This window comes from Platalea leucorodia (assembly GCF_965183815.1).
Source record: "Platalea leucorodia genome assembly, chromosome: Z".
Lineage (NCBI taxonomy): Eukaryota > Metazoa > Chordata > Aves > Pelecaniformes > Threskiornithidae > Platalea > Platalea leucorodia.
In genome coordinates, this window is record NC_138858.1 from 12,557,444 (window position 1) to 12,577,949 (window position 20,506).

At 44.7% G+C, this 20,506-nt stretch overlaps 1 protein-coding gene across 1 annotated transcript in view; it reads right to left on the reverse strand.

Moving 5' to 3' along the window:
• Positions 1-2,198: 2,198 nt before the first annotated feature.
• Positions 2,199-20,506, reverse strand: part of PDZD2 (PDZ domain containing 2) — a gene marked incomplete at both ends in the record, with an annotated part of 140,247 nt that continues 121,939 nt past the window's right edge. The window contains 7 exons of the mRNA XM_082337490.1: positions 2,199-2,365; positions 4,249-4,383; positions 6,362-6,632; positions 9,073-9,174; positions 13,025-13,142; positions 13,819-17,428; positions 19,444-19,588. Of these exons, the coding sequence (XP_082193616.1) occupies positions 2,199-2,365; positions 4,249-4,383; positions 6,362-6,632; positions 9,073-9,174; positions 13,025-13,142; positions 13,819-17,428; positions 19,444-19,588 (4,548 nt within the window). The remainder of the gene's footprint in view (positions 2,366-4,248; positions 4,384-6,361; positions 6,633-9,072; positions 9,175-13,024; positions 13,143-13,818; positions 17,429-19,443; positions 19,589-20,506) is intronic.

Below are 20,506 nucleotides of genomic sequence, written 5' to 3' on the forward strand. Positions count from 1 at the left end.
CAGGAGTAACCTCTTCTATCCCAGCACAGGCCTGCAGCCTCAGTGTGGTCCTCCAACCCCAAATGCTGCATCCTCCTGAAGCCTCCCCCACCACGGAGATGACCGGAGGCAAGGACCAGTCCTGACAGAGCGGCTGAGCTTCGGGGTCACAGGGGACCCAACTCCCCAGTCATTTCACAGCACTGAACCTGAATTAATTTCAACAGAAATTCAGCAGCTGTAAGACTATGTACAGTATTGCCTTTCCTGTAACCAAAAGCTGCATCTCTCCCTGGATTCACATGCTAATACATCACTGAAAAAGAATTAAATCTATTCATTTTTAGGCAAACATTGCACAGCTTTTCTGCTTGCCTGGTCTTGGGTTGTCTCACAGAACTGAATTTTCCTCTGCACATCACGAGTTGCAGTCTAACAAAGCTGTCACAGAAACAAACCAAACCAAGTGCTCCACTAACCTGGAATAAATTGCTCCAAGCACTGTTGAATAAATGTAAATAAACTGAACTATAGTATGATCTTGGGGTAGGGCCAAGCGACAAGCCCAGACCTTTTTGTAACAGCTACGCAGTGTCTTGGCTCACTATAAACGTAGGCAGCACTTCAGATTTGGACTGGCTCCAGGCTGAGAGCTCTTCACCCTGGGCATGTTGGCTGCAAGCGGTCTCCAGCCTAACGTGACAAACAACCTGAGCAGTCTGGAAAAAACAACTTGTTCTCAGCTGATAAGAACACTGACCCATTTCCTCCTGTATCTCTTTCATGTTGTTTAGCTATCCCAGATGTAGGAAGAGAAGTTAACAGAGTCTAATCTCTTGCACCCATACACTCTCCTCCCAAGACAGCAGACTATAAATAACACTCAGCAGCATAGCCCGCTACTGATACCTCTAGTGTGAGTAGAGGTGAGAAAATCCAAAGTAAGCACCCGCAGCATTGCAACCCCTTCCGTTTTGCTGTATCTGACACCATGGTTTCTCCCATCTACAGAAACAGTTTTCAGTTTCACCATCCAAAACCCTCAGCACCAGCCCGTTCCGGATGCAGCCGGGCACACTTGTATCTTCCGTATACATCCTCACCCACTCTCACACAAGCAAAAGTAAATACTGGACAGGAGAAAACAAAAAAGGGCAATGAAAAGCCACCACAGGTATGGCCCAGTTCAGATTTAATCTGTTATAATCCACATCCTCAGCCCACCATTTTCCAGTTTGAGTGTTTCAAGTTGGGCAGCCTTAAACCTCTTGCAGCCAAATAAAAGCAGCCCGGCTTTCAGACGTACTTAGCGATCGCTGAAGTGTGTGGGATCTGCAAGTGCTCAGCACCTGAAATTATCCCTCTTTTAAAAATATATATTTTTTAAAGGTCCCTAACATTAGAAGCCTAAATTTGAAAATTCAGACCACAATTTTTATCGCTCCCATTTTAATCACAACTAACAATTCAGCCTACACCTTGGTGGACAATCCCCTATTATTTGGACATGATTCTCTTTCTTGCTCACAGATTTCTACTGCATTAACGCCGACTGCTTTCAGATAGAAGTTGCATCTAAGAGCAGATTCAGTTGTGGTGGATGCTGAGTCAGTTCATCAGTTTTAAGAGGATTTTTCAGCTTTGCAATAAAATGCTCGTGTTTTAGGCATAAAAGTTGTGCAAAATTATACTCTTTTGTCATGCATTTTTAGCAAAACTGCACTTAGAAGAATAAAGTGAGATTGTTCCAGACATTCTCTTATGACAACAAAAAAGGACCAGACCCTAAGTAAGTGTCCTGAAGTCGTATTACAGCTAAGTGATACAGTACAGTCTAAATATCCATCCTTGTCAACAGGATGGCAACCAACAAGTTATACCCCCAACACTCTGCAGATACTAAAAATATCAGAGACAGGCACAGTGTTATTTATCTATCTCAGTTAAAATAGTTTAAACCAAACCCAGGAGAGGTCTTGAAGTTCTGTTAAAACTGCCACATAATACAAAAATGTCTCTAACATTTGGCTTCCTTCATCCTTGATAATTAGGTGAGATTTTATGGTGCTCATCACATGCTTGCTCAGTGGTTCTCCAAGGCTCTTAGCACCTCTCTGTAGAGCATTAAGACACTTCTGTGTGGCTTTAGAAACAAAGACAGCTTCTAGCCAGTTTTAAATGTTTTGTCTTAGCAAGCGTGATTAGATGTAGTGCTTCCATCATACCGAAGTTCTGTGTTTTCTGATTAGTAACTGAACAGGGCCCTCTGGCACAGATTTAATAATGTTCCAGGCATCGTAATGCATGAGGCCAAGTAATGATTTTCCACTAACAGCAAGAATTTCATCTCCAGTTTCTATGTTTCCAGATTGCTCCGCAGCACCACCTAGGAGCAAAAGGGGAAAAAAGTCAGTGCTAAAAAAAAAAAAAAAGTAAATACACAAAAATTTGCTTTCCACTGTGATAAACAGCAAATAAACCGTTTTTCCAACAGCAGAACTTTCAGTACAAGTCACTTATGTTCAGCTCAGCTCTAGCAATCTACCCTGTGCTACATCTCACAGAAAATGTTATTTTAACCAAGATAAATCCTTGTTCTCAGAAAAAATGTCTGTTTTTGAAGGAAGCAGCATGAGTGCATGAAATATAGAACCATATAATCACTTAGGTTGGAAAAGACCTTTAAGATCATCGAGTCCAACCATTAACCTAGCACTGCCAAGTCCACCACTAAACCACGTCCCTAAGCACCACGTCTACCCGTCTTTTAAATCCCTCCAGGGATGGGGACTCAACCACTTCCCTGGGCAGCCTGGTCCAGTGCCTGACTGCCCTTTCGGTGAAGAAGTTTCTCCTAATATCCAACCTAAACTTCCCCTGGAGCAGCTTGAGGCCGTTTCCTCTTGTCCTATCACTTGTTACTTGGGAGAAGAGACCGACCCCCATCTCGCTACAGCCTCCTGCCAGGTAGTTTTAGAGAGCAAGAAGGTCTCCCCTCAGCCTCCTCTTCTCCAGACTAAACGGCTCCCTCAGCCACTCCCCACCAGCCCTGTGCTCCAGACCCTTCACCAGCTTCGTTGCCCTTCTCTGGACACGCTCCAGCACCTTGATGTCCTTCTTGTACTGAAGGGCCCAAAATATGCTGTATGTTATCTCAGTTGCTGTAAGAAAACCTGGTTGTATGTGGCATGTGTGTATTTTCTCAAACAGAACTTTAACATGGTAAGAAGCAGATAATGCAGCAGATTGTAAAACCAAGGTAACAGGGATGAACAAACCAAACACGGGTAGCAAACTAGGACAAACATACGAGACACAGACACAGCTCCTAGGGAGAGGTACACCCGTCACTGCTGATGAAAGTATGTTTTCTGTAATGATAATTGAACTAACATCAGCCATCATGTGGAAGAGAGTGGAAAAGGACTGTATCTAAGGATATAAATTAATAAGCTCAAAAATTAAACATGCTCTTTATCCTCAGAATCAATTTCTAAAGAGGGGAAAACAAACACACACACAGAAATTGATAAGCAATTCAGGAAATATCAGTTTGATTTTTTTCCTTGATGGGAGAATAAACCACTGAAAAGTAATCCCGTAAAAATGCTGCGTACCCGCAGCTTCACTGAGTTTCAGCTTCCTTTAGAAAGTCCTATATTTTTCACTGAACTGAATCCCAGACAAAACCATATTAAAATCACAGCACAGTCGTGGGATTGGTTCCCTTTTTATACACGTTTAATTTAAGTTTAACTATCTGCTGACAAACAAAGCATCCAAGAGCGGCAGTTTTTGAATACGAACATCACATATTCTTGGTGAAAGCTAACACTGATATCTAACAAAAAAAAAGAAAAAAAAGTAAAATTAATAATTTGGTATAATGCAGGATGGTGCTTTGGAACCACACTGATTATCTGCACTGTGCTTCTCTTAGAAAAGAGAACTGGACAAGGCATGAACCTCTCAAACCATTACATACGATATTGTTGCTGTAATTTAATGTCTAGAATAGTGGACAAGCCCAGGAAGAAACTGCATCATATTTAGTAAATCAGATTGCTCCACAAACATTTACTAGCAGATGCAATTCCTAGCCATTCCCAGGAGTGTTTTTTTTACTGACCACTCTGGCTAGTGAGTGGTAATAAACAAGGGCCACAAAAACCACCCTTGCATCAAAAAAAAGTTGAGTCCAAGAATTAAGACGTCTGTACAATGCACAAAAGGAAAACTGGGATAATATCCACTGCATGCTTGTAGTACCTTTAAATATTCTTTTTACAAGCAAGGGCCTGTCTCCAGCAATGGAAGCTTTTCCACCATCAAGACTGAATCCCAAGCCAGCAGAGGTTTTCAATAATTCAACGCAGATGACATCATTCATATCCAGGTTTGGATCTGTGACAGAATATATACAGCATCTTGTTATGCAGTTAACAGTAAATTGCAAGTTGTGTTTGGTTCGTTTTGTTTTTGCTGCAGTGACAAAGCAATTCAGAGTTCAGTTCATATTCAGACTAGAACATGTGGTCACCCAGTTTCTCAAAAGTGAATGTGTATTATTGCAGCTGTGAAGGGCGGACAGTACAAAATGCATTTATGCACAGAACCATTTTCATTTTGCATATTCAACAAAAAACCTGCCAAGGCATTTTTTTTTTTTTTGGCAAAATTAAAGCTTCGCAAAATTAGCAAAGACTCTATAAATATCAACAAAATAACTGAAAAATTACAAAAATAGTGAGTGGAAAGCATTTCTTTGTCTGTCATTTGTTCCCACTTGCTTAGTCAATGAGCCACATCTTTTTAAATAACAGTAATGAATGAAACATTACATTAAACAAACATGCTCTATCCTCTTAAGAAAAAGTCTGTAATCACTCACTAGTGTGAATAATTGTTTCTGGTCTCATATCTATGGAAATAACCATAATTACCTGTAGGTGCATCCTACCTCCTACATAGCAGATATTTTTAGAATGCAATATTTCTGTAGCTGACATAAAATATGGTTTTGCTTAGGAGGAAATAAATCTACAATTTTGGAAAACAAGACCCTCTTTGCCTTGTGTGAATGAAAAAATCATGCAGTCCGCATTACCACAAATTAACTGCTACCTTTATCTCAAACAACTTGAAACGTTCTCTAAAACATTTGAATATGTGCTTTGCCTCACAGGATGGAATTACATTGTTAATAACCCCATATATGTTGTTTATGAGATAATGTTGCCCCCTAGTGCCTGCACCCAGCAGATATTCTGCATTTGCCAACGTGCAGGACGCAGGGAGTTTAGGGTAGAAACAGATTCTGAAGTAATTACATATATTATATCCACGGGAGCAATTCCAGAAAGGCTGATCCATTCATTTACAGAGTATTTCCTATTTCTTTTAAGCTGTATTACAAAGCTGTACTATAAAACCCAGTGAAAGCATAAAACAATAGAAACTGCTACAGGAAAAACAAACAAACAGTAATGATTTTAGCCAACGGGTTAAAAATGGGTGAGTGGCAGCTCCATATCCTGGTTTTGGGGGGGTCTGAGCTGAGTGCCTGGTATTGGAAGCTGCATCATCAAATCTCTCAGCAATAAACTGCAACCACTGCTCACTCCCTCCCAGGGACACTGCAGCAGTGCAGGACTGAAGCAGGTCATCCCCGGCTCCCAAAGCAGCAGCATACAGGCAGGTGCTAAAGGGTTTTGCGTCTTAATTCCACAAAAAAAAAAAAAATTGAGAGATCTGTTTGTAACACCCCAAGTGCAGCCTTCACACTGAAATGCTGTCTTGTTCCCAAACAGGAACTTACCATTCCACTGATACATTCCCACTTAAACCATTTATCCCTAATTTCCTATGGGATGGCTGACTTGGATTTGGCTTACCTCCATTTACTCTAATATCAAAATAATTTCTTCTATGTTTTTAGTAGAAACCGTATGAAATCTGCTATTACAAAGAGCAAGTTCAGTCCCTATGCATAACAAACTGCAGGGTTTGGGGTTTTCTCTGAGGCTGGTTTGTTTTTTTTTTTTTTTTCTTTTTTGGTTGTTTGCTTGCTTGCACTGACTACTGTTATTACTTAAAAGGAGTTTATCCTGGATTGGAAGAGTATGTGGAATCACTAACTTTAGTAGAAATTGGATTAGGCCCTAAATGTCCTTCTGAGTTTCTGCCTAGTTATGATATTTAAAACAAAAAACCAAACCGTGTTTAGGCTCCAAAGAGAACAAATAAAATTTAAAGGTAATTTCATTTGCTCCCTTCAATCACATAAGGCACAGACGCTTTTAATCTAAAACACATGGACATTTTTCCCTTCAGTCTGCTCTGCAAGGGAGTCCTTCCAACTGTTCTTGGACAAAGATCATACCTGTTCCTATTTCCATGGAAACATCCTTTCCAGACCCCACACATTTTCTGCCAGTAGCTGATATCTCAAGTCTGGAGGAGTTGTTTGCTTTGTCTTTTTCCTTCTGGATGACAATGACCGCGTATTTGTAGAGTCTTGCCTGATGAAGAGCATTCAGGACATCCCCATGGACTGAGCTTGCAAGTGACTTGCCATTGATTGACAGAACAAGATCTCCTCGATGAATAGTCCCTTCTTGAGATGCCACTCCCTTTGAAAACACTCTGTGGACCTACAAGAAAGATTTTAACTTAAGGATGCTTTAACCTCATGACCACGCATAGTGCTCTACAGGCCAAGGTGAACACGGAGTCCCTACCAAAGTTTGCAATCAGTGCCCACTGCTTGGATATCAAGCACACAAAATTTGCTCAAATAAACACCCTCAAATACGAAGGCCTAAGTGACTGGATACGAACTGCAGTTAGGGATGGGGAGGAAAGCAGAGGAAAAGATGCTATTATTGCATGGTCATTTCTAAGCCAAAGACAACCAAAACCAGCTAGAGAATGTAATATCACGAATCACTTATGCTTTCATTGAACTCCTCAGAAGTCTTTAATTAACATACTTCCAAGTGTCACACAGGTTAAATCCACATCCGTGCTACAGCAAACACCAGGAACAACACTGCGGTGTGCAATACCCATTCCCCAAATTCCCACTGGGACATGCATCCTGTGCTGTTTTCAAATGCACACAGTTCTAAGTGGTGCACAGCATCTGTGCAAAGAAAGGCTCTGACTTACTGCAGCTGTACAAGTATTTAATTGTCCATCTTAATTTGGCTGATCAAATACCATGCAAATAGATGCAAAGGGACAATTTAGTGGCTTGAAATGCATTTTTTCTAGAGGAAAAAAATACTCTATTCAGAGTGGATTAAACATTGAGTGAACTCCAGCAAGTGCAGCTGAGACTTAGATGTGTGCCATTTACAGAAAGGAACTGACTAAAAGACTCAAGACCCAGTATTTAAAGACTTGCCTGTCATGCGCTGTAATTTTAGCAGCCAGAATATGGTTTCCCACGCACACAGTTCTATGTCCACTGGCCAAAGGTTCAAGGCAGCAAATCTGTGCACACAATTCTGCATGGCATTTTCTCTAGGAATTTGTCTTAATACCCAGACCAACATTGAGGAATCAGAAGCCTTTTGGCCACACTGAGATGGGCACCTGCCACAACCCTACAGATTACAGGAGATAATCTCCAGCCAGTCTAAGCAGGCATTCAAAGCTGGAATAACAGCCTCAAAGACAGCTATAGACACCCAAATGCAAGAGGTAAGTGGAATACAGGGGTCATATCCAAAACACATGCTGCCTTCCCTCACATGCTCAACTCCTCAGTACCTTGAAGCTCACAAGGCATTTCTATTTCTGCACCCAAGTGTGGGCAGAACAGCCCATCTAAGCAGCTCAGCACCCAATGCCAACCCTAAATCCAGCTGGGACCCAGAATCCCAGTAGGTCAAGGACACTAAAAGGTTACCCACCTGAGAAACATGCTTTACACACACTGAACAAAGAGGATCTGGACAGAGCAGGAGCTGGTGCTCTTTTGGTCTCATGGCTAATGGCATTCAGGAGAAAGACCTACTTCATCAGCTACTCAGCCTCAGAGAGCTCAAGATCATATTTTTAAGTAGCGTCCCAGTCTCTAGGTGAGGAGCTCTCTGGGGTGGGACACTGTTGAGCCTTCCCCTTCCTCACAGCTGACACTGTGAGCGTTCGGGCCAGAGACAGGGAAAACAACCTTTGTAGCGAGAGAAGTGGAGTCCATTCCCTAGACTGTGTCCATGTTCTACCTCAATGACTGCTTAATGCAAAATACATTTACTTATATTCATCTTGTCTAAGAGCAAAAACCAGACTGCAAGGGCTGCTGCAGGCTCCAAAGGCTGAGGACATACCCTTCTTCTAATCTCAGCCCTTAATGGATCTCTTTCTTTCAGGGCAAAATTTAAATGCGTATCTTAAGTAAAGGAATTGTCACATGGGACACTGGTTTTCTTGGATTTTTCTGTCTCACTGATCTGTTTTTGAACAGTATATAAGTTGCTTGGTATCACTTTTTACACACCGATGTCACTTAATCGCACACAGTATCTTTGGTCCAGAATGCTGTATAAGACTTTAAAACAAAACAAAACCAAACCCAAAAAAACCCAAACAGAACAACAACCCTCATTTACTGACCACCCACAGGTCTTAGTAACACCAAAACGAATTTGTGACATGAAATCCAGAATGTTTGCTGAGGTCTGAAACAGTCATTCTCAGTATTTGCAAAATCCTTCAAAAACTTTGCTGCACAGAGTTTACTTTCAAGGACTGGGAATGAAAATCTCCCCTAAAAGGCTGCATGCACTGCAACTGCATGCAGAATTTTATTTATGTGCATAGGATTTAGATCTGGCTGATCCCATCCAGTAACAGACTTTTAAAAGACTGAAAACATAATTGGCATCCATCTCCAATAATAAAAATTACACTTCCCAGACACTCCGTGATTTCAGTAGCAGATGGTATGCAGCCACCTCTGAGAGACCCTGTTTTATGACTGTGAATGACTTGCAGTGAGTCAAGCGCAAATGAGCACTTGATCTAATCATCAGCCTCCTTTAAAGTGAGCTTTGCAATAAAAAATTACTTGCAGCCATTACTTACTGTGACTGATTTCTGTTCCAGATCTATTCCTCCAGCAACACTAAATCCCAGGCCAGCTCCTTCTTCTTTGTGCAAGACTACAAAGTATGTGTCTTCTTTGCTCTAGCAGAAAAATGGAGGTGGAGGGGAAGGGGAAGGAGAAGGAGAAGAAAAACAAAACCAAAGATCAAGACCAAGTTCCTGCACAAATGACAAATTCCCAGTACCCTCAGATTATGGCGGGTGAAAGAAGCAACTCAAGCAATTGAAACTGAGACATTAAATGCATTTCCGTTCATGCTACAGATGAGTAGCAGCCATACAGGAGAACTCAGGTGACAGCAAAGGTTTCTTCATTCAGTTCAAGGCTAGAAAGTAAAGTCAAAATTAGGATAGGGGAAGGGTATTAAACCTTGGGCACCCTAATTTTCACAGGCTGTAATCAACTTTGCATTGCTTGACGTTTTGCAGCCAAAACTCAATAGTTCCCATACACCTTTCTGGACCAAGCACTGTACTTTCCAGGGACTTACTAACACTTTTAGTGAGGTGAGGCCACACCTCGAGTACTGTGTTCAGTTTTGGGCCCCTCACTCCAAGAAGGACATCGAGGTGCTGGAGCGTGTCCAGAGAAGGGCAACGAAGCTGGTGAAGGGTCTGGAGCACAAGTCTGGTGAGGAGCGGCTGAGGGAGCTGGGGTTGTTTAGTCTGGAGAAGAGGAGGCTGAGGGGAGACCTTCTTGCTCTCTACAGCTACCTGACAGGAGGTTGTAGTGAGGTGGGGGTCGGTCTCTTCTCCCAAGTAACAAGCGATAGGACAAGAGGAAATGGCCTCAAGCTGCGCCAGGGGAGGTTTAGGTTGGATATTAGGAGAAATTTCTTCACCGAAAGGGCAGTCAGGCACTGGACCAGGGTGCCCAGGGAAGTGGTTGAGTCCCCATCCCTGGAGGTATTTAAAAGACAGGTAGACGTGGTGCTTAGGGACATGGTTTAGTGGTGGACATTGCAGTGCTGGGTTAACGGTTGGACTCGATGATCTTAAGGGTCTTTTCCAACCTTAATGATTCTATGATTCTATACTTTCATCCCATTTCTCTTTTCTCTTGAAAGGCAGTTACAAAGATACAATGCAGGGCAGTTGCATCAACCTCTTCCCAGCAGTGCTGGACCATCTTGCAAGGGGCAGCGGCTACCAACTGAAGCTTGGGAAGGTTAGATGGGACAGCAGGAAAAACTGTTTCACTTGGGAGCTGAAAGTAAGGAGCCTGTTAGTGATCCAAATGGGACTAAGCTGTGCTGTTGTGGAAATGGGAACATCTAGCACAGGAAAGGGATTGGTGCAGGTGTGCACCAGGGCTGAACTTGGCTCCAGGCCAGAACAAAGGTATAAAGCTGATTTCTTTGAAGTGATGGCCTGCTGCCAAAATACAGAATTTGCCATGAGAGAGAAGCAGTCCCATCCAGCAAGTCTGGTGCTGTCTTCTGAACATTTATTAGGACAAAACTAGATGCTGTTACAGAGACCACATTTTGTGGTGTAAGGGGAGGACTGTAAGCAGGCATTTGGTGGAGGAAGGGGATAGTAACCATCTGTGGGACATTACTATCCCACAGATGTGGGACAGAGCATCAGAAGTGGGGAGTAGAAAGCAGGTCTCTCAGCTTTTCCTCGGGATTCCATCCAACATCAGTCATTTCCAGAAACTGCCAACACTAAAATTAATGGCACATCATGAGAAACTAACCTCTTAATCTATTTAGCATTAAATGACATATTAGTTCACTAAACTCAACATTTTAACTCAGCGTTTGCCATTTAATTTTGTTTCAAAAGGCACAGGGAACCACAGATTATTATCAACTTTTGGCAAAACAACAGTCATATTCTTGGTCTCACTCTATGCCTTTTTGTCAAATAGTGGCCCTGGAAGATTTTCTGCATTAGAGGCATCCCTGCAATGCACAGAGCCACTGTCAGAAACCGATGCCACCCTGCTCCACACCACTGATCCATCAGTGCTTGAGGAGAGAGGACCAGTCAAGGCTGACTACCTTAGTCCACAGTCTTTGGTAGATGTTAAGACCCTTCTCACCTGTGCTCAAGTGAGAACAGCTTTATGTTAGGCTAGAAATAATAAAACCAGTTAAGTATCTAGGCTATCCCCTTTCAAAGGGTGGCATGGGTAATGGAAACATACACATATCTTTGACCGTTAAGTACTACAGCAACCCTCTTTGTTTAAGAGATCAGGTTCTTTCCAACCCTTGCTACCACAACTTAATTTGCTTACACTGGGGAAGAAAAAAAATAAAAATATCAGTCTCAGATGTTAGAGGGTTGCACGAGGACCGCACGCCCTGGGCCAGTCAGCAACACAGTCTGAACCCTGGCTTCCTATTGCTGATGTTGTGCATCTCCCATTTCCCCCCTCCCAGCTCTCAATGATGTCCTCGGCCAGCATGTGTACTATGGGGCAGAGAGACCTGGCTATGGATGCCTGTTGCTTTACTGGGCCACACAGTGGACACACAAGGCCTCCAGTGATCACCTCTGTTTAGCCTGTTAGCCAAAGATCATCAGTCATAAAGATTTAAACAATAAAATGCCCATACATTTATCTTTTTATATTAGTAGCATTTATTAAATGCTAGCAGAAAATTCAGCACTGTTCAGAGCAAAAGATGATGACAAACTCTTCCCAGGGAAGCTCTCAGTCCGAATAAGACAGTCCATCTCATTTTTCAGCAATTGCGTAACTATGAACTGTCCTATTGTACATTTAAATCCAGCATTTGACTAGCATAAAATTTTCCAGTGTATGTGCCATACTGGGCTTAAATATGGATAAGAAACTGTGGAGACAAGGAGCGCATTCCAAAAAGCATTCAGCTTTACAAATATTTGAGCTCTCAAGCTTTGAAAAGTGGCATAAATAAACAATCTCACCAAGACCCCATGCAAAAGAGTTCAAAGAACACTTAATTACCTTCGGCCAGAAGTACAATCCAATCCTAATTTTATCAGTAAACCTACCAAACCCTCTTGGCTCACCAAGCTCTTCGGACTTGCAAGCTCTAGCTATGCTGTCCCTGGAAGGAGGTAAAGCTGGGTATTTTGGGAAGGTCCTGTTCCCCCCAGCCTGTTCTATGTCTGAAATAGCAACCTTTGTGAGTAAGACTCAGGAGCGCTCTAAATGCAGCTCAGCCAGCAGTTATGCAGACCAGATGGCAGTTTCCCTTCCCATGCTGTCATTATTTTATCAACTTCTGTTCTGATTTTAAAAGGATGTGGATGTATCCCAAAAACACAAACACTGCAAACAGGGAAGTAACGTTCTGGCAATCATTTCACTTTGGAGGCCTTCTTTAAACACCCAGATAATGAAGCAGGTTATCTTAATGCAATAACCAGTTTCCACAGAAGAGAGCAAAAAGGTCACAAGAGTCTCTTACAAACCCTCCTGCAGCCGCTTTCTGGTGTTGCAAGCCACTAGCTCAGCATTAAGCAAAATAAATTCAATTTCCGTGACCGCAGCTTCCAGCAAAAGGCGGGTGCTTCCAGGCACAGAGAGGAGCAGAGCTTCCCTTGTGCCATGAGGAAAGTGAGTCTGACACAGATGGCTGATGGAAAGTTAAATTCTGATGTGCAATTATTGGCAAATCCAGGAGTTTCTCAGCTGTAGTAAGGACTCAAATGGAGGCATACTTCTCCACTTAAAATAGGCCTGTTTGTTGTGCTTCAAAACTGCTTTCGCACTGGACAAACAATACCCTTTCTTATACAAAAGTCATCCAAATTTATTATGGGTTTATAGCAGGCATTCAAAAACCATCATTAGTAAAACTACCATCAACTGTAACCTACCACAGGACTACTGGAGGAGCTCTGAAACTGTTTGGAAGAGATTTTATCTGCCATTAAGAAAACCCTTAAAAATACCGCCAATAATCTAGTTTTATCTTCTGGTTTTTACCTTTACTTGTGCTTTGACTTCTTGGAGCATAGCAGCAACATCACATTTTGGTACTACTGCTGACAAAACAGATTGCAGTTTTTGCTGGTCCAGGCTTGAGACGAGCAGCTGATCCAAGCTAAAATGAATAGAAAAATATAAAAGACAGCTTTATATTTCTAGACCGTATAGAGATACATTTCAGGTATACAATGTAGGTTGCATTAGGGTAAACAATGAAGGGCCAGCTCATTAACAAGCAGAAATCTTGGAAACAGGTAAGAAATGGTGTATGCTGGGAAAACAGGAAGGGGCAGAGAAGACGATTTAAGAATAACTCTGAAAATCAGTCCCCATTCTGTTCCCCTTCTCTTTCCCCAACGGTTTTAGCAACAGACTTTAACAAAAACAAGGAGACAGCTACACTGGAAGACTGATTCTGGCAGGACAACAAGCTCGTTTGTCACCGCAGGCTGTGCTGGCAGCCAGCGCTGCACAGCCTCCCCTCCACAGCGGCTGCTGTGCCGTAACGTGGCCAAAAACTGACCAAAATCAGCTAGAGGGGATAGAGAAAAGGAGCCCAGCCCTCCCAGGATAAAGTGTTTCACCCTGTTCTGAAGCGCGGCCACCACGAGACAGCAGCACGGCGGCTCCGAGCGATCAAGAGCATGAAGAACGGCACCCCAAATCGTCAGGGGAGTGAGGACTGGGGCCAAAGTTGAAACGCACGCTGGGGCGGACCTGGGGCAATGGGGAAGCTTCGCCTCAGGAGACGCTTGTGGGGATGAAAACAAAACAGCAAAGCCGACACCAACCTGATGGACCAGCTGTTTTCTGAGCACTCCCCATCTGGAGAGCTGCCATGGGGCACGTCATCGTCCGAGGCAGACCCCGGTGTCCCCGAGCCGCTGTCCCGAGGGCTGCTGGCACCCATCCCCATCGCACCCACCTCAGTGGGGCCGCCGCGGGCTGGCGGGGCTGCGTCACTCCGGGCAGGCACGCCGAGGGCTCGGCGGGGTGTGATTTCCAGCTCCGTCTTGAAGCAGGCGGGCTGCGGCGGCCCCAAGAAGCCCTCTCCGCACAGCTTGTCCAGGTCGGGCATGCTGAGGGCCCTCAGCTCCCGCAGCCTGGAGCGGGACAGCGGCGGCCGCCCCAGGCCCCGGCTGCGGCGCGCCTGCGAGGCCGAGGGGGGAAAGGCGGCCGCGTCTGCCCCAGCACCGCCCTCCTCGCTCCTCTGGGGCTTTGTGTCCCCCTTGCCGCCATCCGCCACATGCGTGGGCTCTGCGCTGGTGGGAGACTTGGCTACGGCGTTGGCCGGGCTCGGGCTGCCGCCGTAGGAGCTCAAGCTGCGCCGCAAGGCCCGCGGCGTCTCGGCGGGGCTGGCTGCGGCGGCCATCCCACCGCACGACCTCCTGGCGAGGGGGGATCTCGCAGCCGAGTGTATATCGATGGCCTTCACGATGGGCCGGTCGAAATTTGCCAGGTTTTCAAAGGATTTGATCCTCTGTTTGACAGAGAAGGATGAGGTAGGTTCATGCGGCCAGTTCAGCTCGTAGTAGTAGTAATTCCTCCTGAAGCTCCTCAGCTTATCGGTGGCAGGGCAGCTAATGTCGCTGGCTGAGGGGGACGTGTCATGGCCCCTCTGGGCGCTTTTGGAGGCGTACGCCTGCTCCTTCCCACTCTGGCCATTCGGCAGGTTGAGATGGACCATCTTTAACACCCCTGTCCCCACCTGGGGGTATTTCTCCTCTGCAGCGTGGCCCTGGGGGCCTTGCATGGGATGAACCTCTGCAACATGGCAGTCGTCCCTCAAGTGACCTGATAACTGGGCTGGCATCGAGTAAGTTCTTGTCACAGGTTTCGACAAGCAATAGAGATTTCTGTCTCCGGCTGTATCCCCTTTTGAGAAATACTGCATGGTCTGCATATCCTCAGTCAGCCGAGACATTTCTGTGTTTGCCTCTTCTGTTTTCTCCAGCAATGGCAGCTGCAAAAGTGATGCTGGTGAGGAAGAGGCAGAGGAGGAGGAGGAAGTGGAAGAGGAAGAAAGCTTCACCTCAATGAAAGTGCGCTGGATCTCCTGCCCTTCCAGCTGCTCCTGTGGAACAGAGGGGGACCTCAATGAAGAGGAGCCTCCAGCAGATGGTCCTACGTTTTGCAGATCTAATTGCCTAAGGTCATCTGCACTATAGATGCTCTTGATTGCATTCAGACCTGCTCCAGCGTTCTCAGTCTTCCCTTTCACATATTCAACTTTTGGTATCCCCTGAGGAGATGAAGTGACTTTGGACTGACTGTCTCTGGCTCTGACATCATCCACCTTAACACCCTTACCCTGACATACTGCAGGCTGCATGGAAACTTGCTTTTCTTTTGACTTTCCCCATGCCTGCTGCAGGTCTGTTAGCTCCCCACAGTCACACTTCATTTCACTGCTCGCTGTTGGGCTGCCAGAGCCATTCAGGAGAGGCAGAAGTGAATCTTCAGAAATGACCAGCGATGGTTTATTTTCTAGCTCTGACTTCAGAGTCCTTGAGGCTGCTGAAATGCTCTTGCCAGGATCTGGGTTTGTAGGTGAATTACGGGACAATGGTGTTTTCTTCCCCAGGAGTTTAGGGGACAGCTGTGGAGAAACAGAAATCCTTTTCTGATCAGCTCCACTGACTTTGGTAGGATTAATGCCAGAAGAATCTGAATTTGCCTTTGCTTTGCTTTTGATGGTGAACCCTTTTAGCTTTGGTCCTGCTTTGGCCTTCTGGTTATTTAAAAGGGTGTCCATTATACTTTTTTGTGCCATTCCCTTAGACTCCTGACAGGATTTTTTCTGTGAGGATGGGCTGTGCGGTACTGCAGCTCCTTTGCAGTGATTTGTGCCTGAGCTTTGGACTTTTCCATTTGAAGTCCTTCCTGAAGTCACAGAGTTAATTTTCTCATTTTTCCCTGGCAAGTCATGAGTTGTATTAGCCTTTGGATCTTTAGATCTAGTGGGAAGGGGGGACCTGAGTGATATTGCTTTTGATGATGATGCATTCACATGATTGCTGTCTGGTTTAGACAAGTTGGACAAACCGTTGGTTTCTTTCTTCACTAAGCAATAACTAACAGCATGATTACAGTCATCAACCACCGTTTCGTTTTCAGATTTGGATCTCTGCTCATCATGACATCCTTCTTTCTCAAGCAAGTTGTTCTCCAAGCCATTGACATTTCTAGCAGAGCAAAAGTTTATCTTTTTGCAGTGCAGAGACCCTTCCTCTTCAATGGATTCACAGCATTTCATATGTCCGTTACTGTTCCCCAAACCCATCTGTTCTTCTGTACTTAAGGCACCATTGTTACAGAAAGAGTAAACTTCAGGAATACTGACCGAATTCTTTAGGGTGTCTTTTTCTGGCAGGAAAACTGAGGAAGGAGAACACAAGGATGCAGAGGACACATCTGAACACTGTGAGGGACATGGGGTGGGACCACCGCGATCTTCCAAGCCTAATTTATTGATGCTTGTCTCCAGTGACCCACACATTGCACAGCCCTCAGCAGTTTGCACTACTTTGCTGCCGTAAGGGTGCACTGGGGACAGAGAGGATGAGCTTGTTGCAGATGGGAGATGCTGCTCCTGTGCGGGCTTTTGCGGCTCATTGTTCATGCAACAAATCTCAATTTGCTCCTCATCCGACTCCGTTACAGTACAGACTGCAGGGGCGTTAGCAGCAGGGCACAGCCCAAGGAACACCTCATTAGCACTGTCAAAGGTTTCCGTGACAGACTCTGCGTCCGAGTGAGAATCCTCTGCAGCCCCATACATAGACTTTGGAAACGGGTCACTTGTCTTACCTTCCAGAGAGTTTGCTGTAGGCAACTCATCCTCATTTAAACTGCTAAAGTTCCTAGAATAGTTATTTAAAGAGTTTTTATTCACAGTAAAAAGTTTGCCTGTGTTAATGGAGTCCAACACAGACAGCCCCAAAACTCCTTGTGCATTAGCTCCACAATTCTTAGTTTTTTCCAGCAGCTCCTCCTTGGCTGGTCGTGGCTCAGATCCGGGACAACCTTCATCAGTCCCACAGCAGCACATCGTGGTGTACTCATCTCGGAGGGGACTTTCCGCTCGCGACGGGGTGCGCGAAGCCCTGCTCTCGGGAGCACCCATTTGGCTGAGCAAGTCATCGATATCGGTGACGGGGACGGCAGCGCAGTCCTCGGCGCGGCTGCTTTTGATGGTACCTCTTTGCACGTCTTTGCTCGTGGCATCAGGTGGCAGTGTTGCTCTCTCCACCGCACAGCCGCCACCAGCATTTTGCAAACCTGCTCCTTCTCGCTTCCCAGCGCTCGGTTCTTCCTCAGTTGCGAGGCTGCTGTTGACATCGGCCTGATTTTGACTGTCCACCCCCGGAGACAGGATGAGGTTTGTAAATCTGCTGACAGCTGCATCATGATAAAAATAAATAAAAAAAAAGAAGCCAAATCGTGTCAGATATGGGAAGTGATACACAAAACACCAGGTTTTATTACAAAAATAGACACCCACGTAGTCACACTACATGTTTTCCTTTTGCTCTGCACTCCTCTGCTTCTGTAATGATGTTTACAACAACTCAAATTAATCATAACCCTGTGTATTTGAGTAGCACACAGGAGGGAGCAATCCACTTATCCAAGGTGAGTAGTCATGATCTGTTTAATTCTCATCTTTGAAATTTCAGCAGTCAAGCAGCCAGCTACCAAACTGTCAGTGTGCAGTAAGTCAGGCTGAGCAGTACCGCTTCTCATTACTTGTTTGATCGAAGATGTCTCCAATAGATTGCAGAGAGTACGCAAAGCCCTGGCATATCAAACAAAGGTGAACAGATAACACAGTGACGAGCTGTGCATAAATAAATAGACTCTGATCCTCTCGGCAGGTGTTTAATGTGACATGCATGGGTGATGTTATACACGCATTAAGCATATGGGCTTTACAGGATTTCTGACACAAACCTTTCCTTGTTTCCAATACATGTTTAACCCACTCTTGGCCAACACACTGAGCTCCCTGTCACTGCTGCACTCCACACCCATTTCTCCAGCTCTTTGATTTTCAGCATTTCACCCTAAGCATCTGCTTGCACCTTTCTACACTGCTTCTGGGACACGCATCCCCATTCAAGCTGCTTTCTAGAGGCCAGTTACTACCAGATGAGGCCCAGAAAGCGCATGGAGAAGGAGGGTGTATTCACAGAGTCAGCATGCTTTCCTGCTCATTCAAACGTGCCAGCGCATCCCTCTAATCCTTGCACAAACCTGCAGGATTATCCACACCACTTAACTTAGGTACCCGTGTTAAGAAGTGCAGGTTCCTCCTGGAGTCAACAAAGGGGAAGACATCTCAGAAGAGCAATCTGAAGCAGCCAGGTTAGGATGTGAAGTACTGCCCTGCTTCAGCATGCTGGATCACACACTGAAGAGACCCTCTTCTCTGCCAGTGGGGCAGGGCGAGGGGAAGGGGAAAGCAGAAGAGTTGCCAAGTGTGCCCCTACCCCAATGCTATTAGTTTGCAAAAGCCACAGCGATCTAAGGAAACAAGAACAGGACTCTCTGCCAAGCCAGCAATTCCTTAAAAAACAACTGGAATTGAAGCATCTGGAAGCACTTTAGGCTCCCAGGTATTAATAGGTACACAAAGAAGATCATAAGCTAAAACGAAGCAAAATATTATGTTCTTCCTGAATTTGAAAAGTATGCTTTTCTTTTTCAAACACTCATTTCCACACCACGTAATTTGTACAGTCTGTGGGGATGCATATATTGCTGTAGCAGCATAAATCAGCCCTGAGCAGAAACTAAGGAGGTATCAAATGTTCCAATTCAAACTAGAAAACTTTTTATAAGAAACATGCAAATAAACATTTTTGTAAGATTCTAGTTTTCTTGGGTTTTCTGTTTCATCTTTCTGCACATTAGAGAATTCTGACACACGAAAGGGAAGGAAAGAAAAAAGGCTTTTATTACCTTATGGCCCATTCACAAAAGCACTATTTAAAAGTCAGCTTTAAGAGAGAATGATGTGATTATAAAGGGTTAATATATTTACTGAACAGGCACAGCAGTAAAATGGGTTGTCAGGACAGGATTGCTGCCGACTTAGCTCCAGGTCTGCACGACACGACTCAGACCTCTGCAAATGCTGGCAGGAGGGACATGCTGTAAGTGGGAGCTTTAAACACTTCACACAGGAGTAGGTTCGCTCCCCTCATCGAGGTGGTAGGAAGGACCCCAAAGCCTGGTTTGGTGATGAAGTGCTTTGCCTGGCTCAGCAATGCAGACACGATATACCCCCTGTTTTTTCTCTGAATCGACGTGGGAGCATCTGTGGCAGCAGCAGATCAGACCCAGCTGATCCAAGGGAATTTTCTTCACTGGTACTCAAAAGAAATGGTACAAAAGTAAAACTGCTCTCTCACCTGATGCTGCTTTCTGGATCTCCAGGGTTACGGATGTGGGAAGACACTGCATAAGCAAGCAGATTTCCTCGTACGTCATCTTACTGACTGGGATACTGTTGATGGTGGTAATCTCATCTCCTACAGCCATCTTGCCCATTGATCCCTGATGCAATGACAGATCCAAGGAAATTATAAATACACCTCAGAAGCCCTGCCACAGGGGCAAAGATTGCAGGGAAGCAATTAATGGCTTATGAGCAACGTTCCCTATTTCACATCACTGCAGATCACAGGTACCACTGCTGTCAGTTTGCCAACACGTAAATAAAGAGCAGACTGTGCTTTTGCCAGGAGAGGAATTAATGATCAATCTCAAAAAGGAAGGTCAAAAGCGCTGCTGGGTTCTCTGAGAGATCAGTATCAGGATGGAGGGGACAGCCCTCTTCATTTAAATGGATTGGGACGGATCAGTCCTAGCTTCTCCAGGACTGGAACACTGCCTATCATTTTTGCATTTCATGTATGAATTATATTCCTGGTCACAACCTCCCATTGGACCAATGGGACTCTCCTAAATAACTAAATTGGGCAGGGACTGAGCTCTTAAGGTAAAAGCCTAAGTATGTTTCTAAGCACTGCACAGTAAGTCAGAGAAAAAGGCAGGAACAGAACCCAAATCCCCAGCTCTCACAGCTCAACTCAAACTGCTACGACTTATCCCCTGTTACCCTAGCGGCCACTAACTAGATTAAAACTGCTACATCCAGCCTTGCACACCAGAGTATCCTCCTTCCTCCTTCTGCACTTTTGCATCTAGGTCAGCAATTCCACATCCAGCATAAAGCAAGTATCCACACTAGTGTGTGCATGTATGAGATGCAGAAGAGCAGTATGTTACCGGTACTTCCATGGCACTTGGCAAACCTGGCTAGCACCTAAGGCCTCCTCGTACCAGATTTGTATTATCACAGGAATACACGCGTATAAAGTAACAAACATTTTTACCACCAGGATTTACTTATTTTGTCTTTGCTTCTGGTAAAAAGAAAGGGAACAAAATAATAGTATTCCCTCAAAACTG